Source organism: Microcebus murinus, chromosome 9 (genome assembly GCF_040939455.1).
Source record: "Microcebus murinus isolate Inina chromosome 9, M.murinus_Inina_mat1.0, whole genome shotgun sequence".
NCBI classification, from domain to species: domain Eukaryota; kingdom Metazoa; phylum Chordata; class Mammalia; order Primates; family Cheirogaleidae; genus Microcebus; species Microcebus murinus.
The window spans coordinates 96468120-96495226 of NC_134112.1; the positions used below are offsets into that span (position 1 = coordinate 96468120).

A 27107-nucleotide genomic window follows, 5' to 3' on the forward strand; every position below is an offset into this window, starting at 1 on the left:
AAATTCCCGATATCAAGATTATACTTTCCTGGATTGTGTCCGCAGTTTGTTTGTAGGGAAGTTTCTCCAAACGCATGGAGCACCAAAAACCCCCCGGGAGGGCCCAGCGCTCTCTCCCCAATGGGACACCATTGATCTCTTCCCTTCCTCCGGGAGAGGAGCAGGGAAAGGACACCATCCGAGTGGTCTCCATTTTTTGGTGTATATGTATATATATACATATATATGTGTATATCTAAATATCCCAATGTCTAGTCTACACCCCTGACCGATTAAATCAGGCACTCTGGGATGGTGGGATGCAGGTATCTGTAAATGTAAAACCTCCCCAGGTGATTCCAGTGGGTAGACAAGGTTGAGAATCACTCACCAAATAAAAGAGGGGTCCCCTTGGCAAATCCCTTGAAATAAGGTGCATATTAAAAGAAAAAATTAACTACCCAAATAATGCAAAAAAGCCCCCACACACACAAGTTTATGAAAAGCAACGAAGCTTTTTAGGTGGTGGAAGCACAACTAGAAAGGCTGCAGCAATGAGCTTGCAGAAGGACAGAGCTACTCTGGCCATTGTACAAGGAAGCTCACCCAGATAGGGAGGAGATTTTCATCTAAATTTTAGGAGAACTGATCTGCCTGTTTGCAAGTGGAAAAGCAGACTCGAAACAAGTGAGCGGTAGATCCCAGAGAGAAGCACATCACTGTAGAAGGTGCTGAATCCCAGGACCCAGGGAAATCTGGGAAGATATCACATTATTATTATTATCCAGTGTTTTGAATTGGCTGCTAGCTTACTTTGAAAGATACTAGAAAAAGATGCTGCTTTAAAACGAGGGTTGTGCTTTTCTGAAAAATAAAGCACACCCCTTGCTAAGAATAGGGAATCGTACAGCCTTAAAGTTACAGGGATCTGGGTGATCAACCAGGGATATTCATTTCATTCCTATACCAGGATATTTTATTTGTTTTGCAGAAACTTGATGATAGAATGGAAATTAGAATTCAAGACATCTCCCCATAGGTCTTGTGATCTTTCTGCTCCCTTGCGTTTCTTTCTTCTGTCTTAGATCATATCAAATGATAAAAACAGAAAGTGTATTCTAAGGTATGCTGGCTTCATGTGATAAGATACTGTTTCTCTTCTGTAACGCTACTGATCGAGCTATTTGTTACCTCTCCAATGTCCTTTGGGCTCTGTTGGTGTTTTCTAACATGAGGAACATTTACGGCTGGTCAAGCTGTGCACTGCACAACCCTAATAGATGTCATTTGCATGGCACTCAGTGGCTCCTAGAGCAGCAAAACATGGTAGCCTTGATAAAAGGTCACCAAATATTTATGGGAAGCAAACAGACATGGCTTTACACAACACACTAAGAAAGTCATTTCCTGTGCGTTTCTCTTTCGGTCCTTCTGAGTTTGTCAAAGAGAAAGTCTCCATTTAGCTCTGGCACAGGCTTTTAACACCCCTCCCACAACTGCGTTTCCCCCTGTAATGATGAGAGAGCAGGCTTCTGGCTAGAGCCTTGACAGGCAATAGAGTTACTCAGTAGGAACATAAAATTTTATCAACGCATTTACTAAAATAAGAAATTTGAGCCAATCTAGTGAAAATAAGTAAATAAATAACACTTGGGTTTTACATGGATATGGCAAGAGAAAAAATGCAAAGGTGGTTACCATGTAACTGGAGTTTGGAAAACAGTAGGCAAGATCATGACAAGCCCAGAGCCCAGCATGGGGCTCTAAGAACACACAAGGGAGAAATGATAAAGAAAATCTTTCCAAATCATGGTTTGACTTGACTTAAACCAATTCTGCTCTATTAGAAACATCCGAGCTTTTTGTCTGCCTAGTTTTTCACTCTTTTGAATAATAGGTACAGCCTGTTTCTAAAGCACATCATTATATGGCCCTTAGGAATATTTTTGAGAACAATAGTTAGTTACAAGGTAGAGAAAGCAACCCCTCCCCCTGAGCTGTAGTTTATGAAAAGGTCGCAGAATGCCAGGCAATTGCTGTGATTTACCCCTCAGAATTATGGGATCTGGTTTTTTTTTTTTTCTCTCTCTCTCTCTCTTTGTCAAATTTGGGGAATCTTATTTGCTTGGAATGGAAGCGGCTTGCCAGCAGGAAGAGAACTACAGATGGCAGTGCACATTCTGTAAAATAGAAAAACAAAACAAACACCAGGAAAAAAAATCAATTTAAGAATCTGATCCCATAAATTTCTGCACTAAGGAACAACTCCAAACTATACACCAAGCTGTTTTATGAGGCGTGTGTGTTGAGCCTTAGGGTGTTTTATCACATTCCTGATATCCGATACAGAATACAAAAGACCAAAGGCCACACCCTAGGATCTTTTTTAAATTATCATTAAAATAGATAAAGTACTTTAAGATATAAAGTTTTATTTCCTGAGGGATCTTCTAATTATCAATATTATAACTAGTTGTTATTTTACAGGACTTCTAATGTGCCCAGGTAATATTCTCAGCACCGCTTGCATGGCATGTGATATGGTACATCTCGCCCCAGAAAGAGCCAGGGACTCAGCCTCTGCAAGTTGCTGCCGGTTTAATTTATAGGACTCAGTGTGACCTTGAGTTATCTGCCTCCCTGCCTTAAAGCTAGCCTGCATCTGATACTGAAAGGCCCTGCGCCGGGAAGTAGGCAGGATGTGGAAAATCTAGAGGCATGAGAGGAGTGGAAAGTAATTGACACCCAATTCTCCTTTTGCCCACATCCAAGGTCAGAGGTTGTGAGGAATCCAGGGTTGAGGACCCAAAGCCAAACTTGTCCAGTGGATACAGTCAGGTTTGCAGAGTGGTTGAAAAACCAGCCCTCCTAGGAATGCAGATCTTCTCCCGGATAAATTAGGAACTAGATATAGAATGTGTTACTTGGGATCACTCAGTGTAGTAACCCCGTTAGATTCCAGAATGAACAGTCTGCTCAGGCACTCAGCAGTGACACACTTTACCATTGGAAATAGTGAGTTTGATTTCTTAAGGCATCTTACCTCTATTGCTAAGATTTTTAATGAGTTGATTTCTGTCTATATTCCAAATTTCCTTTCTACCATCTGATAATAAAATATTTTTATATCTCCATGTGCAAAAGAGTTATGGGTATGAAGAGCATTTAAAAATTGCATGTTTCCATTCGGTGTTCTTCATAATTACAAGCTGGTAGTTTGTTCTCTTTACCACCTGCAAGCACTTAAAAGTAATCTTTCCAGCTCTTATAATTACATCTTAATTATTTCTGAGCAGATCTCTTTTCTCAACCTTATGCCAAGATTGCATGATTGATGCATTTTTATCTCTTATGCTTAATCTTTTTATTATCTTATTTGTCTTTTCCCCTGTTCAGTTACCAACATGGTACACGTTTATTCAAGTGTATTATCTCCCATTTGCTAATGTGCATTTTCCTGCAAATGATCCAAATTCTGCTTTTCCTGCAAAATCACCAAGCACATTTATATATTCCAAGTCAAATATGATATCAGAGTTTCAGATTTTTGATTGAATCGTCATTTTAGTTGTTTCCCATCTTTTATTTCTACAGTGTTTCCATAGTAAATTGCTTAGTACACATGATTTGGTTGAGTCAGGTATTTTTAATTTTGATAGTTATTACAAATCATCCTCCAATGATAAAGTCCAACTGACAGTCCAACAACATAAGAGTAACTTTCCCCTCACTTCCTCACCAAATAAGTGTATGATAATATTTTTTAAATATTATGTTTTATTTGAAAAATAAAATTTTGTTTTCATTTGTATTTCATTAATCATGAGTGTGGTTAAGTATCTTTGTATATGTTTATATGTCATTTGTATCTATTGTTCCATGAACTGTCTGTTTATATTCTTTGCTCAAATAATTATTTATATATATTCTTTCCTGTTGGTTTGTTGGTCATTTAACTAATTGATTTATGAGTGTTCTTTATATAATTAAGTAAATTAGTATTTTAGTTCATATTTGACTGTTTTCTCAGTTCAATTTCAACTTTTTGAATTTATGGGTTTCTTTCCCATGTAAAAGTTTCCAAAGTTTACATGGTAAAATGCATTTTATGCCTTTTGAGTTTTGCATCATGCCTTCTCCATTCAGAGCTTATTTTAAAAATTATTCCACATTTTTTCTAATAATTTTATGTTTTATTTATAAGATCTACATATTTACGCCACTGGAAATATATTTGGGTAGAAGGAGTAAGGTAAGATTCCCACTTTATTTTTCCCAAAGGGACTGCCCGTTGTTCCAGGGCCCCTGCTTGAGCTGCCATCCCCTTCCCATGTCATGTTCTACACTGCCCTTCACATTTGAGTCTACTTCTGGACTCTCTGGTCTGTTACAGTGACCTGACTCTCCATGAGGTAGGAGCAAACTGTAATGATCATAATAGTGAGCTTTTATAATCACATTTAGTATCTCATAGAGCTAATTTCCCTTTTATTCCCTTTTATTAACATTCGAGAATTTTCGTATCTGTCTTTGCACATTTACTCTTCCCCTGTGCATTTTAGAATTCCAATCATTTTACTGGGACTGCCTACAATTTTTACATGGAAGTTTATGCATAAGTTAGCTATCTGTGACACCCAATCACACCATGCTGGACATCTCTACCTCCAAGTTGTGAAATGATTCCAATAAGTGCCATTCAAACCTTAATGTGCTTAGATTCACCTGGGGAAATTAGTGAATGCAGATGCAGTAGGTCAGGAATGGAATTGTAGATTTTGCATTTCTAACAAGCTCCCAGCTGATGCTGATGCTGCTGGCTCGTGGACCACGTTGAGTGGCAAGGATATATATAGCCAGAGAGCACTACCCACACTGTTTGCTAGATTTCTCCTGCAAAACCCTTGTGCCTACTGCTTTGTGGAGGAGCAGCTCTTTGACGATGGTCTCAATTTCTTTTGTAATTAATCTAATTAGATCTTCTTTCTTATCTAGGATAATTTCTGTTACTTTGTCTTTCCAGAAACTCATTTAACCTAGCTAGGTTTTCAAAGTCATTTCCATAAAGTTTAAAAAACTAAGCTCTGTCTTACTCTGTCACCCAGGCTAGAGTGTAGTGGTGTCAGCCTGGTTCACTACAACCTCAAACTCCTGGGCTCAAGCGGTCCTTCTGCCTCGGCCTCCCGAGTAGTTGGGACTACAGGCACGGGCTACGGTGCATGGCTAATTCTTCTATTTTTACTAGAGACAGTCCTGCTCTTAGACTGGTCTCGAACTCCTGAGTTCAAGCTATGCTCCTGACTCGGCCTCCCAGAATGCTGGGATTACAGGGGTAACCCATAGCGCCAAGCCAAAATAAGCTTTCCTAATCACTTAATTTCCATTCTCTTATTCACACTCTTGTATCGAATGTTTTCTCCCTCTTCTGATTAGAAAAAAAATTAACCTAAAGAACCAGCTCTTGGCTTTATCAGTTCTATCATTTTTTTCTGTTTTCTGTTATTTGCTTTTATCTACTTTAACTTTGTATTTGCTGTTCTTGAATGTTTCATTCCCCTATTTTCATGGGGGAGGAGGGCTGTATAATATTAAATAGGAATGGGAACCAAAATCAACAAATCTAGGCTTGAAGCCAGACCCTCTCTCTGACCACACCTCTGCTGCCCACCCCACCCCCACCCCCAGGGCTGCACACTCCAGATGTAGAGTCTCGATGTGGGTATCTGTTTTTCCTGTGGCACCCCAAGAACTTTTCCCCTAAGTAGATTAAGGGGGTACAAGTGGCTTGTTACATGGGTGAACTGCAGAGTGGAGAAGCCTAGGATTCTAATACACCCCTCATCTTTCATGCCGCTCCCCCTCTCAAATCTCCTTGGCTCCCACTTATAAGTGAGAACACGTGGCATTTATCTAAGAGTCCTGAAAAGAACTTAGAGACTGCCTCAACTTACCACAGCCTTCCCACCTCACTGATAGAACAGGCTTGGCAGGCTTGTGTTTCTCAAAAAGCGGGGTGTAGGGGCGGTGCCCTTCCAGGGCTCAGCCACAACGAAGTGATCGAAGAGCGAAAGGCCACTTAAGCGGCCAAAGTGAGCGGCCGCTGGGTTGGATTCTCATCCAGCGCCGCACGCCTGGCAAGCCGTCCTCTGTTCGGATGTGCTGCCTTCTAGAGCGCGTCAGGGGCTGCCTCCGTGTAAGGCTCCTGTTCTTGCCTAGCCAGGGTTACTTAACTCTCTGAAACTCTGCTGCTAAATGACCAAAACGGGCACAAACACCTAGCTCTGGGATCATTTCTAACGTCATCGTTTTCTCCCTGCTGTAGGTTTTCTCTTTCATTCCCAATCTTCCTCTGCCCATGTATCTCTCCTTTCATTGTCTATACTAGATTTTGAACCCTCCACCCCCCACCTCTCACCCCACCCGCCCCGGGCACTTAGAGGTGCGTTTTCTCTGGGTCTGTGCCTGGCCATCATTTCGGCTGTTCGCCACCGTCACGTGGGGCTGGCTAAGTGCAGGGTAGCCCGGCTTTCCGTGTTGCCATGGCAACTTCTCCACTGACTCCAGCAAGTCACACCGTTTGGTTTTTTTGCCTTATTCTCGTGCTGCAGGAATGCTGTGAGCAGCCCAGGAGAAGGAGAGGGATCTGAGCTCAGCATTGTCCCTGCCCCCATCCCTCTCCCACTCCAACTCTTCCTACTGCGCTCCTGCGTTTCTGAGCATCCCTCAATATCACCCAGAGCCTCTCTTAAAAGCACCGCGTCCTTGAGCTATGGGGCCATTCAGGGGAGCACAACACCCTCCACATGACCTGCTATCACTTCTTTTACTTACTCAATAGTCTTTCTGAATGAGTTGGTAATGTCAGAATTCCTGGGTATGAATTCTCCCAAGGGAATGTCAGTCACCACCTAGATATGCCAGTTCCCCCTTTGGTAGACAATCGGGACCTGAGTCCTTGCCTGTGATCTCTACAGTTGCAGAAACATCCAGATGACGTTTTTGACCCATCACTACACGCTTTTCAGAGGAAAGTCACCACGCAAATATCCATAACAAATGACAAATTGCCTCATTCATTTGAGATCTTTGACTGCACATGCTTTGCATAAACTATTTGGAAATGTCTAGAGACTGGCAGATTCTTAATTCCGTTAAGTGTCTGGGAGCAACCCTGAATGACTTAAATATTAGAAGCAACTTTACATTAAAATGCAAATGTACCTAAATATCCGTATTGAATGTGGGGTTGCAGTTATTTTAAACATTAGAGGATGAGAATGAATTGCTTTGAAAATTCCCCCTAAGAAAGCTAAAAATGGCTTTCAATAATTTAGTTGGGAATTTTAACATTTAGAAAACTGGAATGGATACAGATAAAAGTGACGATCACTTACATTTGTAAAGACTTCAATGGCTGACATGCTTTCAGTGCACGATGTTTTATCCTGACAGTGGCCGCATGTGGTAGGCCGAGTGGACATGACCAGCCACAGCTTTAAAAAAAAAAAAAGTAAAACACAACTGAAAAAACATATTCATTCCCCTGGTGAACGGCGCATGCGCGGGGAGTGGGTGTGTTCAATGCGTGCTGCAGGTTAGAATCACCTGGGGAGTTCGTAGCAATCCTGGCACCTGGTCCCCGTCCCGAGCGATTCTTGGTGTGCAGTCGGGACTGTGGAGCAATGTGCACAGCCTTGTTGACAGCACCTCGCTCACAAGCATACAGAGAGTAGCATTATCGGGTAGAAAACCTAGATGTACACACTCCACATTCAGTGATTTTTTTTTTCCACTTCCTCTCAATGAAAATTTTCAACTTAAACAAAAAATTCCAGCTCATTCTGAACTGTCTTACTATTTTCTGTCATCCTTTAAATATAATGCAGACATCTGAAAAGTAATTTGCATAGCTGTTGGTGAAATCTCTGCTACTAAATACACTTTCCCTATTTTTTCCATTTTCTTTTTTTTTTTTGACATGGAATAAATCATCCGCAAGGCTGCTAGAGCCAATTAAATATTCTTTCACACTCTGTTGACACGAATGATAAGAACTATGAGCCACATGGCTTGTGCTACAAGTTTATCACATCATCTTCATGACGACATGAGCCGGCACCAGGGAGGAATCTGTTTGTGGGGAAACATCAGCAAGGTTTAATAATCAAGACGAATTTGTTTTCACAAGATTCTCATCGGTGACCATTAGCCCTTCCACCTGTCCACAAGCAAAGCCAGTTGTCTTTTGAGATCTGAGGTTAATTCAAAAGAACAGTTCAAAAGACAACGGCAATATCTGTAGCATGGGGCTTTTATATTCAGTTTTCTGAAGTCGGCCTTCTTAGAGGAAGAGAGACATTGTCTTGGGGTTGGAATTAGAAATTTTCACTTGCGCTAGTGCAGCTGCAAAGAGTATATCAAAACTGAGATCCCAACTTGGCATTGATAAAATACTTAAAATATGTGCAGAATTAACTTTTAAAAGCACTTTAGGTCTGCTCACTCTCCCCTTCTGATAGATGACACAGTGGAGCCAGAATTGGCTCAGCAGCCTATGACCCGGATGCTCTCCACTGTGCTCTCAGCAACCCTCCTCTACACACTCGTGTGTGAACACGTAAGCTCAGAAAGGGTCAGCCTCACGTTTGGATGAAGCAGCAGTTGCAACATAGACATCCCATAGATGTGGGCAGAGCCAGTCCACAGTGCAGGAGCATATTTGTCGTCTAAAACCGAAGATGACATTTTCTGAAGTCGAGATAGAGGTTATGGCAGAAGATTAAATGTTTCAAAATGCATTTCATTATTCACTGTAGTCTCTTGAAAGACACATGACAAAAGCAAATCGGTAATATCCAGTCCTCTTGAAAAGACCCATCCACAGTCAAATTATGGCCTTTGAATATACTAGAAACTTCCATAGAGGGAGTAAAAGGAAATCCATCACCCTTATCTGGTTCCTAAAATGGCGTCGTGTGCCCAAATAGTCTCACAAATGAAGCTCATCTCTTGATTAGATCTTAGGTAATAAAAATGATTTTTTTTCCCACTGAGCTCTGGATCCATAAATCCTGCAAGTCCAAAGCCTTTACTGAAACTTACCTAAGGCCCAGTGGATGTTTCTGAGCAGAAATATGAAGACAATCGGTCCAGGGTCACCTGAAGACTTTCGTCTTATGCACTGAGCCAATCCCTGACCACTGTGTGTGAGGAGAGGTGAACTACATCAGAATGTCCTTAAAAATATCCATTTTTTTTTTTTACTTCAATTAGTGGTTGCTTTTCTCTTCTTACTGTCATAATTTCTCCACCACCCTCTTTAGAAATTGAGGCTATTTCTGTGATTCAGTAAACAACCAATTCTTGCTAATACTGCTTTCGCTGATAAGAAAACCACAAATGTTATTGGGTGAGACACTTGTACAGCAGGTGTGTTCACACGGCTTGGTGAACATCCACATCTGTGACACAGGATTTCATAAAGCCACAGAGGCACTCCTCTAGAACTTCAGGATATTTGACATGACATAATCTTACATGGCCTCGGGCTTTCTATCCTGAGCCGGTATGTTCTGTCACTGCACAACCCCTGCTCATGCAAGACCCAGCAGCAAGGAAACAATTTTTTTCCAAAAACAAATCAATAAACTCCAGGAAAAATCAACCTCACAGTATTTTTTTAAAATACATCTGTTCTCTTATATATGCCTTTGAATGCATCGATATCATCAAAAACCTAACTTCCAGCATCACGATATTTTCCCTTCCTGTTATACTTGCTGTAGAGAACCAACTTGATTTTTATTTTTTTATCCAGGGGAGTTATCCAAGGACAAATCTAAGATAAGATAACCACTTATTAACTCTTTGGCTGTTTCTTCTTAAATGGCTCCTAATATTGATTAGCAATAGACTTGCCCCTACGTTCGAAATACTAAAGAATTATAATCAGAAGTCAAAGTGGTGGTCCTATTACAGCTTTTGCAACACTAAAAAGAAATAGAACTTAGAGGAATCAACCTGTAGCACATTCTAGCAGGCAAATCATTAAACTCACACAAATGATTCACTCAAGGAAGAGGGGTTAAAAAAGGTTCTCGGAAAGAATCATCTGTTCCCTCTCAGGCACCACAATAAATTAAAACACACACACATACGAACAGCTGGAGACATGCACTCCAAGTGAGGTCTGTGTTGAATGCAATGTTAGAAATGCAGGCTCCCAGGCCCCCACCCCAGACCAACTCAGTCAAAACCTGCATGTGAGCAAGATCCCAGGTGATGTGCATGCACCTTAGTGTTCGAAAGCTCTGAAGCAGAGCACTCGGCAATCGATTGATCTGCTCTCCCTAAAAGGCACATTAGAATTGGGGTGTAAGGAGGAAGAAAAAGCCTAAAGAGGCACAGTCACTTTGCCAAGGCCAGAGAACCTACCAGTTATGCGAGTACAGGGTCCCGTTTATCCCTGACATCCACGGCTGTTTGTGTGGGAAGTTGACCACCCCTTACGAGGGAGTCCTGCCACTGCTGCCGGGTGCAGTCTGGAAACCATGCAACAGGAGAGAGAAAAACAGTGTTTTCCCTCAGACAGGGTTTCAATGGAAATTCCCAAACTCATCATATTCCCCCAGATTTGAAGCTTCTTCACTCCTGCACTCCCGTTAGCGTCAACATGAATTGATAAGACACCCTGGGACAGAGAGGGAAAAGTGACAAAACTCAACAAAGGGGAATCTGACAATGTTAGTAAATGGAGTATAGTCCTTCCTTGGTATGGGGGCTGAGGGGGGATGGGTCCCGGGACCCCCTCGGATACCATAACCCACAGGATGCTCGAGTCCCTTACGTAAAATGATGTAGAGCTTGCATATAACCTGAGCACATCCTCCTGCGTACTCTCTGATCCAGGCTTTCAAGGCTCATCTTGAGAACTACAACAAGATGCGTGGACAGTCCTCAATGAGGAGTCCAAAGACCTTGTCCTTATTCTAGTGATTCTAGCCGTCTACCAACCACGTGGCTGTGCCGTAATCCCCATCCATTCTGCATTTCAGCTGTAGAGAGAGGTTGTGGGACTAGATAATCTGTAAAAGCCAGCTGTAACAGTCTATACTCTGCAAGCACCCATGATATTATCCAACAATAACTTTGACAATTGATTTATAAACGATTGCAACTAAACATCAAAGAGGGAACAATTTGCCCACCAGAGAAATAAGACATATTTGTCTAACATGAAAATGGACACCATAAACCTTAGCATTTATTTCATGAAATACAAACCTGAGTGTTTGTTAATAAGGTATTTCCAACTAAAATACCTATTTGTAGTTAACCAGACCAAAGAATGCAAAGTCAGCCTAGTCTGGGAGCATTAGCCAAGTCTTCCTCCTGAAGACAATTGAGGCAATTCAGAAGTTAGCTAGGAGACTAATGGGAAGTGGGAATATAGTAAAATCAATTGCTCATTTAGTACTTTCATATAAAAATTGGTATTATTTAAAAATCATGACACATCACAGATGATGACAAATTTGTTCTGTTTCTTTCTATCCAATTAACCTCTTTGGTCCCTGGATCTCGGACAATCACGCAGCTTCCACTTCCTCTCTCCTTTAAGAAGCTGGAAATGGAAGACTTATTTAACTTCACAAGCCAGAAGCCAGAAATTCATAAGTTCTTTCCCATGTAAAATCAGAAATTCTGGCTGGCCAGTCTTCTTTACAAACTGAAGTGAAGGGTAGAGGTAGAAATGTGAGACTCGGGGATTGGTGAACATGGGCCCCACATTGTTCTTCCTACATAAAAACCTGCTGACCTTGAGAATTCTCTGCCTCCTAAAACTGAATAGCAGGATCCTCTGAAAACAAAACAATGTTCTTCAGCATCTTAGTTGATAAACCATTTGTTTTCATATCTGTTTCCAAAATATCAGTCAATAATGAATGGCTAAAACAAATTCTTTAAGAAAAATCATTTTTTGCCATTTAACTCAGATTTGAAAAGAAAATTGAAATAAAGAAGCTGGAAAGAACAGGGCATGCACAGACCCTGCTGCAAAAACAGTATTGCAATTTAAATTATAATTAATAGCTGCAATTTGTTGAAGTGTCTCAAATTCTCACTTTAGATGCTGAGGTTCCGGTGGTTGCCATGGAGACATTTTCTCCAGGAGATGTCAGATATTATCTGATTTTTTTTTGTCTCTAATACATGATAACCTGAAGCTTCTAGCGCCTTTCATCGTAGGGGGTTTTATGTTAGACAATTGCGATTTATTTTTATAGGCACTTAAAGATGTTTTATTTGCAAATGGTTTCTGAGCCTAAAGTCTACGATTTTACATATCTTGAAACTTAGTAAATAACTGCAACCACTGGATTTATCTTCTATAGTTTAAAAAAAAAAACTTTTATTCCCTCTTCTCCCTAGCTACTCACTCACCAAGTGTGTTTATTTCCTTTTTGTCTTTCTGAAGATGGAAGAAGGAAAAAGGAACATGCACCAGTAGTGAACTCTCAGATTGCTTCCCGTATGGAAGACAATGGAAAGGAAGAACGTCTGTGTGTTAAAGTGTGAATGTGACCACGTGTGAATGTGTCAGGGCCTACAGTATATTTGCCCTCTCTGTGGGTGAGAAGCGTCATAGTGCACATGTGATGGGCTCCGAAGCCTCGGCCAGGCTGTTGCTAAGCGTGCTCCTGGGAGAAGACTCTCCCACCGCCCATTCTTCTGCAGCATGTCCTTCCCTCCCGGCCTGTGCTGGGTAGAGGAGGGGGGGAGGGGAGCTAGTCCCCGGATGGTCCAGTGGAAACATGATCTATGAATGTAATGATGGGAATGACCAGACAAACAAGAAGGACATGTGCAAGGGCAATACATGTGCTTGTATGAGAAGCTAAATCAGAGCTAGGATGGCACCACGTTTTGGTTATTATCATGTTAGTGTCATTTGAGGATCCAGAGGAAAAGTGTATTAAATATCGTCTTGCTTATTTGATGCCACTCTGGTCTTGACTATTAATATCTATTTTGAATTAACACTCTAAATTTGGACCTACTTAACAATGTTTTCCAAAATACAGGTTCCCTGATACTACAGCACCACTAAAATTGCTCAGCTCTCCCAGCAAGCCGGGCAGTAAGCCAGTGTTAGTGGTAGGACAGAGCATGTGCGTGGATAAGGTTCATTGTCCACGTCCCAGTTGTGTCTGTTGTCCTCGGCATGCATTTCCAAAAGGATGTTGGTACCCAGGGAAAATGATGGTTGCGATAAAATATATCTATCAAAACAGCAATTGCTCTGATTGCCAGATTAAATGGCTTTGCCTTGAGGGAGTGAGAACTCACGTGCATTGGGACAGCCAGGCTTAGGTTATTATTAAAGCCATGAAAATCGGAATGCTCAAAAAGAAGAATTTTGCCCTGATTTTCGTAAGAGTTTGTTGACCCGAGCATTTTCTGCTGCTTGTCTTCTAATAATAACTACAGAAATCATTAGTTATCTTTTCTATATTCAATATGTTCATTCTTTGTTGGGAAGAATAAGAATGCTGCCTCACTTCAAGGATTTAGTTGAGAGGGGACAGCTGACTTTCAAAATTATACCTGCATGGAAGACTTTATTATTAGAAGAAGCTATATAGTGTTTATACCCCTCTTGATAGACGGGTTCTACTTATACCAGTTAACAAGCCTCCATTTAGCCTTCGCTACTGCATTCCTGGTCACTAGAAATGCAAACATACATTAGACTGGGCTCTGCCTTTAAAGGACTGGCCACTCAATCTGAGGTGGCTGAGTACACTTTCAGGAATGAAATGTACTTCATTTGATGGACAAGGAAAGGGAAGGTGGTAAACCAGATGTCCAGACAGAGTGCTAAAGGGGTAAACAAAGGCAGGTGAACCTGCAGCATCAGGAATCCATGTGCCTATAGAGAAGTGACCCGGTAAGGGAAGGGGCAGGAGAGAAATTCAGCCCAAGGGGGGCCTTCTTCCTCGTGCCTTTAAATTTGGTCTTACACCAAAGGCAATCCGGATATTTTTAAATGTTCTCTAGCACTTATCATTCTTCTTGGGCCGTTTCAGGTCATTTCTTGCACTCCTTCAACACTTGCCACTACTGTTTCTATCAGTCACCTCAAGGGAACCCGGGAGAGGCCTGCCAATATCTCTAAGCATCTGCAGTTTTGTGGCCAAGGATGCCTGCGGTGAGGCAGGCTTTGGGGCTGAGAGAAAAAGGCTACCAGCAACAGAAAAGCAAACCGTTTCATAGTGTCATGAATATCACACAATAAAATAATAAGTTACCACTGTAACGTTTTGTCACTATACTTAATATAATTTGAAGGTTCATTTTTTTTTTAAAGAATGTCAGGATATGGGATTGGGGTACAGGGAGAGAAAAAGTCAGGTTTCTGTGCTTATCAAAAAGGAGACAAGAAATGACAATATCCTGACAATGACAAGACAATTAAATGACCTAATGTTTTAATTCATGCCATCCTGTAGCCATGGCTCTGCTTTAGACCAAGGTGATCTGCTCCAGGAAAAGCTACTTCTGTCGGAAGATTTTACCTTACCTTCTCCAACAGAAGCCCAGATACATGTGAAATAGTTCCTGAATCGGCTTATGTACACGATCAGATACTCTGCCAACCTACAGAAAGACTTCAGGATCTATGTGCCTTTCTTGGGTTTAAAATTTGTTCTTTCTTGAGAAACATTTAATACAACTGATTCTGAATTTTTGCAATAGGGAAAGACATAGAAAATTGATTAGGCAGTTAATAATTCTTAACTATTATGAAATATTACCTCCTTACAAATTCCTGAAGTGTACAGTGTTTTGTTACAGCCATTAAAATATCAGTTTAAAGAAATGATTCCTTTTTGAACTTTTTATTTCTGTCACTGTAAAAAGCTCATCTAAAAATACATTCAATGCCACCAGATGTGAGTGGGATAAAAGTGGATGGGAGGTAGATGCAAGGAAACGTGTTGTAATACGCAAGCTTGTCTGTCCAGGGAACCGGAGCAGGTCAGCCCAGGTAGTTCTTAGTATTCTCTGATGTTCCTCCAGGGGAGTGACAGTGTTTTATATATTTCGCTGTGAAAAGAGGAACAGCAGAAACAGGAATGGAGGTTGCTGTGATTTGGGGGGGAAAAATAGCAAGATGAGCCCATCTGAAAGGGAGATTTCAATTGGGAAAACTGGAAGTGTGGAAGAGTTGTATGAAGAAACAGGTACCTAGTTATTTGGGCTCAATGGTACACTTGACTCTTCCTTTCTTTCTCTTTCTGTACAGCCAGTGCAGATTTTCCCTACAACCCGGGACAAGGCCAAGCTATACGAAATGGAGTCAACAGGAACTCGGCCATCATTGGAGGTAGGTGATGTGTAGGACAGGCTTTCGTGCGGCTGCTCACCGGTGGAAAGTAATAATTCTCAGTTAAATAGTAGTCTAGAAAAAGCAAACATTGTCTAGATTTTAACATTGTTCATTTCGCCATTTAAATAGGACATGGGCCGGGCGTGGTGGCTTACGCCTGTAATCCTAGCACTCTGGGAAGCCGAGGCGGGCAGATTGCTCGAGGTCAGGAGTTCGAAACCAGCCTGAGCAGGAGCGAGACCCCGTCTCTAAACAGAAAGAAATTAATTGGCCAACAAATATATATATAAATTAGCCGGGCGTGGTGGTGCATGCCTGTAGTCCCAGCTACTCGGGAGGCTGAGGCAGGAGGATTGCTTGAGCCCAGGAGATTGAGGTTGCTGTGAGCTAGGCTGACGCCACGGCACTCACTCTAGCATGGGCAACAAAGCAAGACTCTGTCTCAAAAAATAAATAAATAGGACATAGATTTTGAAGGATGATATGGAGAAACTGTAGTAAATGTAACCTGGCTAATTCTTAATGCTGGCTTGTTTTTGAAGAAAAGAAAAAAAAAAGGAGGAAGAATGGTAATAGTGAGCTAGACAGAATCAGGACATGTAAGTAGGTAGCAGTGACCGTAGCTAGGGCATTTCTTTATCTCCTCTGATTTTTTTTCACTCTCACCCTCTTGTATCCAAATGGTCCAGGGTAGCTCACTATGAACATGGGAAGGAATATACCAGTCTGGTTATAGTTATCTTAATAAAAATTATCAGAAAATTAATAAGCCAAAGCTGGAAAAACAAACACCGTATGTACTCACTATTAAATTGGAACTAAATGATCAACACTCATGTGCACATATGGTAGTAAACCTCAATGGAAATCAAGCCAAGAGGGAGGCGGGGGGGGGGGGGGGGGGGGGGATGGGTAAATTCACACCTAATGGGTACAAATGCACACTGTCTGGGGGATGGGCACATTTACAACTTTCACTCAAACTGTACAGAACCAAACTCACAGAACCAAAACATTTGTACCTCCATAATACTCTGAAATAAGTCAAAGCATCTAAAATATTCCAGTCTTTTCTTCTTGCCATGGATGGCTACAGAATAATTGGATTCTCCTAGGATGATGGTCCTTCACGTTGAGTCACACTATTGGTAGCCCTGTCACCATAATGTTCTTCTCTCCCTGCTCCTCAGTCCTATTCCACAAAGATGTTTCCTGCCTTTCTGAGTGTGGCTAATATTGTAAACACTTCGAGGATTTTAAACTCGGCCAACCAACATGGCTTAGCCAGTAAGCTGCTTTTCTGCAGGAAGAAAGTACACAACTCCTTTCTAAGAAACACATATGACTATAAAATTAGAATACATTCAGAATGGTTCTTAAATCACATTAAGGTCCAAATCCTCACTGGCTTTTTTTTTTTCTTTTTATAAATAAACTTTAATATGTACCTTTAAGTGTAATAGGGCAATCACTTTCCCAAGCTCATACACCCATACCACTGCAAGATAGAGAGCATTTCTATCACCCTAAAAAGCTTTCTTGTGTCTCTCTGTTGTCCCCTGCCCCAGTCCCAACCAAGGCAACGTCTGACTTGCTTCTTGTCACCATTAGGTTAGTTTTGCCTCTTTTTTAGAGTTTCATATAACTGGAATCATATAGTATATAGTGCCTTCTCAGCACCATGTTTTTTGAGACCTATCCACATTGCTGCATGTAATAATAATGCATATATTTTCATTGTCCAGTTGTATTCCATTGGATGGATATACTATAATTTGTTTTATCCACTGACATGTTGATAGATATTTGGTTTAGTTTCCAGATCTGAGCCATTATAAATAAAGTTGCTATGAAATTCTTATACCAGTATTGTGTGAATATAAGTTTTAGTTTTTCTTTGGTAATTCCTAGAAGTACAATTGCTGGGTGTTCTAGAAAGTAGACATTTAACTTTGTAAGAAATTGCCAGTTTTCCAAACTAGTCACACTACTGCACCAAGCTCATAAATTGAACATCTTAACATTTAGTACTTCTATCTCTAAACATGGTGTATCCACACCTTTATTTAGGTCTTCCTTAATTTTTCTCAGCAAGGTGTTATGGTTTTCAGTGCAAAGTCTTGAACAACTCTGTTCAACTTGTGCAATTATAAATGGTGTTATTTTATTGCTTTCATTTTCTAAGTGTTTCTTGCTGGTAGATAAAAGTACAATTGAGATATATATATATATCTCAAATTTATATATATTAACCTTGTATTCTGTGACCTTGCTAAATTTTCTGTTAGTTTTAGTAACTTTTTTTGGTATATTCCTTATAATTTTCTACATAGATGAGCATGTCTTCTGAGAAAAGAGGTTTTTGCTTTATTCCCAATCTCTATACTTTTTATTTTTGCTTTATTGCACTGGTTAGGACTTCCAGTGCAAAGGTGAATAAAAGTGTTGAGATTTGACAATCTTGCATTGTTCCATAGGGTAGGGGAAATGTGCTTAGTCTTTCACTATTAAGAGGGATATTAGCTTTATCAGGTTGAGAAAGTTTCCTTCTATTCATAGTTTACTGAAAGCTTTATGATGAATGGGTGTTGGAAGTTTTCCAAAAGCTTTTTCCACGTCTTTTGAGAGGATCATATAGTTTTCCTCCTTTTGTTTAATGTGGTAAATTGCATTGCTTTATTTTGAATGTTAAACTAACCTTAGATTCCTATGCATCATGATGCCTTGCATCATTTCATCATAATATTAAATATATTATCATTTTTACATATTACTGGGTTTGATTTGCTAACATTCTACTAAGGAAGAATATAGCTCCATAGTCTTGTCATGTTTTTGTCTGGGGTTAGTATCAGGATAATGCTGGTCTCATAAAATGACTTGAATAGTGTTTCCTCTTCCTCTATTTTAAGAAATATTTGGGCCGGGAGCGGTGGCTCATGCCTGTAATCCTAGCACTCTGGGTGGCCAAGGCGGGAGGATCGCTCAAGGTCAGGAGTTCAAAACTACCCTGAGCAAGAGCAAGACCCTGTCTCTACTAAAATAGAAAGAAATTAATTGGCCAACTAAAAATATATAGAAAAAATTAGCTGGGCATGGTGGCACATGCCTGTAGTCCCAGCTACTCGGGGCTGAGGCAGAAGGATTGCCTGAGCCCAGGAGTTTGAGGTTGCTGTGAGCTAGTCCAGGTTAGAGTGCCATAGTGTCAGACAACAGAGTTGAGACTCTGTCTAAAAAAAAAAAAAAAAAAAATTTGGAGGATTGGTATTTCCTTAGGTCAAGTTTGTTAATAGTATTGTTCAGGTCTTCTAAAGTCCTACTGATTTTTCTGTTCAATTTGTTCTATCAATTACTGATAGAAAAGTGTTAATCTCCAACTGTAATTGTGAATTGGAATAATTCTTCCATTTCTGTCAGTTTTTGCTTCATCTACTTTGTGGTTCTATTAGGTGTATATACATTTGGAATCACTGTCTTGAAGAGTTGACCCTTTGTCATCATGAAATGTTCCTTATTTACTAATAACCTTGAACTTTGTCTCATTAATATAGCTGTTCTAGCTTGCTTATGATTAGTGTTTGCATAGTATGTCTTTTTCTACCCTTTTACTTTTGACCTGTTTCTTCATATTTAAAGTTTTTTCTTGTAGACATCATACAGTTGGCTCCTTATCTATTGTCTCTCTGCTTAATTGGAATGTTTAAATCAATTATACTTCTATCTAATCTCTATTTTAACCAGCGCTTTTTCTTTCAGATATTGCATTTTACCTCAAGTTCCACTTTGTTTCATTTTATAACTTGCATTTTCTCATTATGATCATGTTTTACTTTAAATCCCCATGCATATTTGTACTAGCTGTTGTAACGTCCTTATCTGCTAATTCCATGATCTCTGCCATTTCTGTATCTTCTAATTGATTTTTTTTTCTCCTGGTTGAATGATATTTTTCTACCTTTTTTTCTTTTCATGCTTGGTAATGTTTTATTGGATGCTAAACATTGTTACACTGAGTTTTTGAGTTATATTGTCTTTCTTTAATAAATCACTGATGTTTGTTTTGGCAGACAATTAAGTTCATTGCAGCTTGGTATTTTTTAGTCTTTTCCAAAGCTTTGTAAGGGCAGATTTAGAGTAGACTTTAGGCCTAGTTTAGCAAGGCATCCTCAGCACCATCCTCCTGTAGCCCATACTAAGTATCCTGCTTGTTTAATGAGGTCTCCCCACTGTGGTTGGCTAGAGCATAAACATCTCCCAGCCCTCTGTGAGCTCTGGAAATTGTTCTGCTTACAGCTCCTGCATCAGTTCTCTTTGCCCAGCCTTGTGGAATTTCATCCTATACATGCATGTATCAGTATTCAGGACTGATCCAGCACAGATTCCAATCTGTGCAGATTATGAGAGTTCTTCCTATGCATAGCACTGTGTGTGCGTGTATGTGTCTCCCTTACCCTTCAATTCAGGGAGACTGCTTGTTTTCTTCAATTCAAGGAGCTGCTCCTTCCTGCACTGCTGTCTGGAAATTGCTGCCAGTGAGAAGACCAGGGAAAATGTGTAGGATTCATCTCTCTTCTCAGATACCGTGGTTCTGCTCTGCCTATTGCCCAATGTCCAAAAAACAGTCGTTTCATGAGTTTCCCCCTGTATTTTAGTTACTCTTGGCTGGAAGACAAGTTACTCCTGTTGTTCTTGTTACCCGTGCATGGACAAAAGCAGAAGTCTTCAACTTTGTTCTCTTTATTGTTGTTTTGCAGTGTGTGTTTTACAGGGGAAAGGGTAATGTTTGAGGGAACTACGGTGCAGTAGGGGGAAAAGTGTTGGGGGGGTATACAGGATTTGTTTAACTCTAGGGCTTCTCCTGTCTCCGCCAGGGGTCATTGCCGTGGTGATCTTCACCATCCTCTGCACCTTGGTCTTCCTCATCCGGTACATGTTTCGTCACAAGGGCACCTACCACACCAACGAGGCGAAGGGAGCAGAGTCGGCCGAGAGCGCGGACGCCGCCATCATGAACAACGACCCCAACTTCACAGAGACCATTGACGAAAGCAAAAAGGAGTGGCTCATCTGAGGGGTGGTGGCTATCTGGCTGTGGGATGGGGAGGAGGGAAGTCCTAGGGAAGGAGGGAAAGGGACAATAAGCACCCTGCTTCACACTCTGAGCACATCCTTAAAAAATATCTAGCACAAGTTGGGGGAGGCGAGCGACAGAATCTTCTTGAGACTGAGCACCACAAAAAAAAAATACTTTTTACTATTTCTTTATAGCTGAGTTTCCCCTTCTGTATCAAAACAAAACAATACAAAAAATGCTTTTAGAGTTTAAGCAACGGTTAAAATTTGTAGGTAATATCTGTCTTATTTTGTGTGTGATTTAGAGGTGTTCTAAAAACCCGTGGTAACAGGGCAAGTTTTCTACATTTTTAAGAGCCCTTAGAACGTGGATATTTTTGCCTTGAGAAAAGCCAACGCGCATCCGTGCGGCCCCCAACATTCTCTTCCTTTTGCTTAGAGTCGGCTTTTAAGGGGCTGTTGTAGTAACTAGTTTGTGTTCATATAATATTTCTTTTGATGTCCTATAAATCGGAAAAGGAAAGAAAGGGGCAAAGAGAACCAATGATTTGCCAGTTTTCAAAGAGTTTTGAATCTACGCCAGTCCTGAGGGTCCCTGCGGACACCAGCGGTGGAAGGAAGAGGGTCTGGCGCCTGTTGTGTGACCACAGAATCAACACGACTGGAGAGAAGTGTGAAAGAAGCAGGGAAAGGAGCTTATTGTATTGGGGCTGTTGGTTTTATTTTTCATTGAATTCTGCAAGATGATATTGTTCCATGTACATAGTCTTAGACCTATTTAATATCTGTAACTATCAGCTACAATACCATGGTGACCAGCTGTTAGAAAACAACTTTTCCTGCTTTACCTGCAAAATATTGGATTTATATGTGTATAAGCGCCTCAGTGGGGAATTAGAGCCAGATGTTATGATTTGTTTGCTCTGTTTCTTTTAGAGTTGTAGCAAAATTTCTAGCGAATGCATAAATTAGGTTGCTCTTCACATTTTGCTTTAAATCTCTGGTTTTTACACCCCTGTGACAAAATCCTAGCAGACAGTGTCCTCTGGCTGGACACAATACAATAAAGCCGAGTTGTTACTGCTATTACTCTGGAATCATATGGAAAACACTGCCATGTTTTAAGTCAACTACCCCACGTGGTGTTCCATTCAAAACAGACACACGGCCGTGATTCGGAGAACTTCCATGACAGACACACTTGAACCTCACGTTCATGACAAACCTGGTAACTGATGGTTGCTTCTCAGAGAATGAATGAGTCTACTTAATCACATTTCTTAGTTTAATCGGAAACCTTGACCAACTTATTTCAACAAATAACTTGTTGATTTTATTTTATTTTTGAGACGGAGTCTCACTCTGTTGCCCGGACTAAACTCATTGATTTTATTTAAAAATAGACTGTAAACAAATGGGGACAATACTCCCTATTGGAATATCAAAATTTTTAAGAATGTGTTTTAATTACACAAGTTATTTCTAGAATGACTACCATTTATGATCATTATACTTCAGGCCTCTTGGACTTAATAAGTACTCTTTAAAAAAAAAATCTTTAGATGCCAACATTTTGAGGAATTGCATATGATCACACTTTCCTTCTCCTCCTGGAGGGTGGGTAGGGTGAAGTTTAAAAGGTATGGTTGCTATTTTTCTGATGTCTTGGCTCAATAAAATCGAAGTTCTACTTTGTTAGGGTTGTACATACACACTCTTCAAGATTCTCAGTGTGTCTCATCACTGGAGGGCCTCCATCCCTGGGTAATGGAAAGCATGATCTAGAGCAGGGGTCCTCAAACTTTTTAAACAGAGGGGACCAGTTCACTGTCCCTCAGACCGTTAGAGAGTGCGCACTGTGGGCCCGGGACGAGTCGGCTGCTAAGCAGGACAGGCAGCGGTGGCAAAAACACCCGGAGGGCCGGATAAATGTGCTAGGCGGGCCGTAGTTTGAGGATGCCTGATCTAGAATCACAATGGCACATTACGCAATTCGTAATACGTTCTGATTAAGACAGTGGACAAGCTAACTCCAAGTTAAGGCAACAGAACAAAAGGTCCCCAATGCCCTTCCACAGCTGCTAGCGGACCACAGGCCCGATCACAAACACCCTTCATTTAGAAAGGTCTTGATCATTCTTCTATACGATGCACTTAAAATTGGAAAGCATTTAATATGACTAAATATCAGAACAATGTAATATTTACAAATGACATGGTGAAATCCAAGGCTGTTTTATTTAACCAAGATGACTACGATTAAGGGTTGGTTTGTGTATTGTCAAACTGAAAAAGCAAATTTTAAACATTGTGTTTTTTTAGAAGTGTTTCAGATTTTTCGGCCTATTTTACAGGTATTACTTTTGCACTTAACAAATAATGCCAGGTGGAAATTTATTTCTTGCAGTTCCCGCAATAGCTTTATTCTTTCTGCTTTGTCTCAGCACTTTTCCTTTCTTCCCAAAATGACTAAGATTAGAACCGCCCAAAGCAGCTCCTGATAACAAAATGCTGTCATCCTTTCTCTTCCCTTTCTTCTTTCCTCCTTCCTGCCACAAAAGGTGAAAAATAAGATCAAACCCTTCTCTCACCAAATTTTCGAACGTAGGGCACTGGAATTCCTGCAGGGCTCAGTGGCTTTTCCCATATTACCATCAGTTAAGACATAGAGAAACACGACAACAATGACCCTTTTCCTAAGGGGGTCACAGTGTGGCCATCAGACAGGACACAAAAAGGTAGATAAGGTATTAAGTACCTTAAGGACAAATAAGTGCTGGAAATCGTGGCCTCTCCCTAGGATTATGAGTTTAACAAAAATTCCTGCATCTGTTTATAACAGCCATATCCCGTATATTTTAAATGGTAAATAAGCTGTTCATGTGAAAAAAGAAAATAAATCTTTTCTCCAACTCCCTCCCTTGGCAGCTTAGCACAATGCATCCTCCATAGCCACGACATTAAGTCCCAAACTCGGTGCCTAATCTTGCTTTGTCATTCGCATCCCACAAAATCTTGACATTTTATTAATCCCAATACGTTATCAATCAAGCACAAATAGGCCTAGTGGTAGCCTCTTTAAATGTGATACCAATAGACAAAAAAGGAAACAACAGAAACAAGAGGTTGTTTAAAGTTTCAGGGAAAGTTGATGGCTGATTTAGAGTTGTTTGTGCAGGAAACATCTTCTGTGTATAAAGCAAACATCTATGTTGTGAGAAGCTAGGAGTAGAAGACTTTGAATGAATGAAAAATTAGTGCTATTCTAAGCACTCAAAACAGCACATTCCCTAGAGCTCGAGGAAGCTAGCCCAGGAGATAGAAAAAGTTATTTTATTGTTAAATTATTCTCTGGCCCTTCTTAATGTTTAAGAATATATTTCCCCTTGTGGCTTTCAACCAACTGCTCAAAAAAGGGAACTTGTTAGATGGAAGTGTTTTTTGAAGAGCTGGGAACAAGAGTTTAGAGTGCCTTTGTTAGGAGATTTTCCGTTGCCCTGCGTTTGACAAACGAGCATCCTGTATTAACAGGAGCAGGAATTCAGAGGCACAAGAGAAAGCATTGGCAGGAGCAAAGAGTGGATCTTAAATGTTATTGTTGAATATGTGTTGAGCAGTCCCCAGGAGCAGGCTGAGGGATGGACCCAGAGACACAAGCCATAGAAAGCACCCCAGGAAAAAGCGAACGGCTGTTGGATATGAAAATGCAAGCGTTCAGTTCCTGTCAAGAAGAAACTTCTTCTGTACTGGGATCTGTTCTTTTCTGTCCTTCCACTTCTTCCTCTTCTCCTCGCCATATCCTTCTCTTACAGTGTGAGTATCTTAATGGTCTCTTTATGGCTCATGCCTCCAAACAATTAACACCTGGTTTGAACCTCTATTTTTTTTTTTATCATCCTATGAAGCCATTTTCAAAAAGAAAGGCAGCAATTATTAAATTGAATTCAAGTCAGCAAGCCAAAAATAGATCTTAAGTTGCTAGTCCCAGTAGGACCACCTGATCCTGAAATAGGTGAGAAACAATAAAATAACGTGCCCAGCTGAGCTGAGCTCAAAACCAATGCGTGCTGCTGCTTAAGTGACGTTTTGGTGGGAGAGGATCCTGAGTCAGCTGGCAGAGTCCTGTAGTCCTTTCTCTCTGCCTGCCTCGCTACGTGACCTCGGTCAAGTCCCTGAACTTCTGTCCCTCTTTGCCCCGTATTTAAGATGGAGCTGTTTTACCTACTTCATAAGACAACTGTGAGGTGCCATTGATTCTTGACTGTAGAGTACCTTGAAACCCAGGTAGAAAGGCCAAAGTCGAGGAAGCCTAGTGGGAGACCTGCTCTCGGCCTTGTGGTTGAAAGTCGCATCAAAAGAAACAGACATGACCATGCCCAGGAACGTGGAGACGCACAGAGCCCTGCTCGACTGCTACTAGGTTATTAATCAGGTGACCGCCAGCGAGCTGACCTGTCGCCGCTGGGAGACGCAACATAGCCAAAGGATAGAGCAGTTAGCATGTTCTGCGCACGAAGCCCTGAATTCCCACCTGGACGCGACTGATAGCTCACCGTACCCGTGTGACTAGCCTGGCTAAAAGATGCCAACACAGAATAGAAATGTGACATTTCCATGTGACCTGGTGGCTCTGCGCCCACCCTACATGCACCCCGCATGGTAATGTTGGAAGCTGCAAAGTGCATTTCTTTCACGGCAGCATTTTTTTTTTTCACGTGAGTGGTATATTAAAATTCATTGTCAACGAAATGGGGAAATCATGCTGAAAAATCGGTTTGTTATCTCCCATTGAGCAAAGACTGGCAGGGCACACACGTGTTAACACGCAACATGCATTTGCAAGTCTATTTTCCAGATGAGACTGTGCTGTAAGTACAGGTCTGCCGAGACGGTCTGTACCGTGTCCGAGTCTCAGGTTATTTACGGTAACTGCTGGGTTCTGAGATGGCTGTGAAAATATGGAGGTTCCTCCGAAGTAGGCCAAGAAACAGTTCTAGAGGTTACTAAATCTAACTTTTATCAGGTTTTTTTTTTTGAAGTGAGCATGGTGACTGCAGAGGTTAGCGCTGTGAAAAGCTGGGCTGAATATTCCTCCTGTTAAGTCGATTAGGATTCCATCCCTGTGGAATAACACAAAATTTCACTCTCTAAAAGCAACAGCATGTAAACTAGAATGAAAGAAGGAAATTATGTACGTATGCCTAATATTATTTGTGAATGTCTTTCATTGAACTAAAATTATATTAGAAGCCAGATTGATAAATAAAAAATTCAAAATAGTTTTAATTATCGTAAAATCGATTCTTCTTGTTTTGTACCACGTGTTTCTCTGAGAAGCAGTTTTCAACCTGCAGTCAAAGTAAGTTCCAGCAAGTACTGAAGTCCGTTGAGAATGTAATCTTTCCAAAGCTGTGGATGTATAGTCGCTCCTCAAAGACAAGTCTTATTTGGATACATCCATGGTTAACCTTCTCTTGCCACCTATCCTCCCCTAAAAGGAGAAGGAGTGTCTCTTAAAGTAGCCTAATGGATATTGACTTGGATTAATTTACGCACAGCTTGATAAAATGTGGTTAAAGTTAAGTGATTCCCCAGAATAGACTCTGACCTTTATTTGGAACAAGCCCACTGCATGATGGGCACATGGACCTCGGCCAGAGAACTTAGACCACAGGGACTTAGAACGCATGGGGAGGGGCGGATCTTCCTAAATGCACTCTGTGTGCTTTCAGAGCTAAGCTCTGGTCTTCTGTTACCATTGGGAAGCCATTCCCTTTTTAATCAATTCGCTGCAAGGCATTTAAATGGACGCCCAGTAAGTGTGAATTCCTGTTAAAAGCTCACCTTCTCTGTTCCTCAGCACCCCGAGGCTGATCAATAGCGGTGTGGTATGTTGACACCGCAGGGAGCACTAAGCTTATGGGTCATGACTCTGCTTCGCGATGGTGACCCAGGAGGAGCAGAGGGGATGTCATAAAGTCCCTTGAGAAAAGAGAGTCAGCACCCTAAAAGTTCAAAACAAGCAAATTGTAAAAGGCTGAGCGGGCAAGGGTAGGGCTTAACATCTCTAATAAAAGCTTCTGTGCCACAACCCGCTTCGTTCCCTTCCCAGTCCCGCTGACGGAAACCCTGCGTATGCACGGAGATCGGTGAGCTCCAGTAGGACGGCGACTTTATTTTGCACAAGTTGAGGCAATCGGCCCTTCACATCCTCATGTTCTGCATGCGTGGATTCAGCCAACTTTGGATCAAAAGTAGTAAAAAAAAAAAAAAAAATTACCATTAACACTACAACAAAAAAATGTAAATCAAAACCACAGTATAGGTGCTCCTTGGCTTACACTAGGATTACGTTTCCCTTTGGATTCATCATAAATTAAAAACATTGTAAGAGAAAGTTTCGACTTATGTTTTCAGCTTACCATAGGTTTATCTGGACAGGGCCCCATAATAAGTTGAGTGACTGAATACTATCTCTTTTACACCATCATAAAGTTGAGCCATCATAATTTGGGAACCTTCTGTGTAACAACTATTTACTTAGCATTTATGTCGCATTAGGTATTATAAGCAATCGAGATAATTTAAATGGAAGGACGTGCATAAGTTATATGCAAATACTACACCATTCGATAGAAGGGACTTGAGCATCCATGGATTT

At 40.9% G+C, this 27107-nt stretch overlaps 1 protein-coding gene and 1 pseudogene across 1 annotated transcript in view; both read left to right on the top strand.

Moving 5' to 3' along the window:
* The window catches only part of CNTNAP2 (contactin associated protein 2), a 1865599-nt gene extending 1840202 nt beyond the window's left edge, over window positions 1–25397 (top strand). The window contains exons 23-24 of the mRNA XM_012768220.3: window positions 15290–15370; window positions 20245–25397. Of these exons, the coding sequence (XP_012623674.2) occupies window positions 15290–15370; window positions 20245–20444 (281 nt within the window). The 3' untranslated portion in view covers window positions 20445–25397. The remainder of the gene's footprint in view (window positions 1–15289; window positions 15371–20244) is intronic.
* On the top strand, window positions 15–187 carry LOC142873105 (uncharacterized; annotated as a pseudogene).
* Window positions 25398–27107: the final 1710 nt, after the last annotated feature.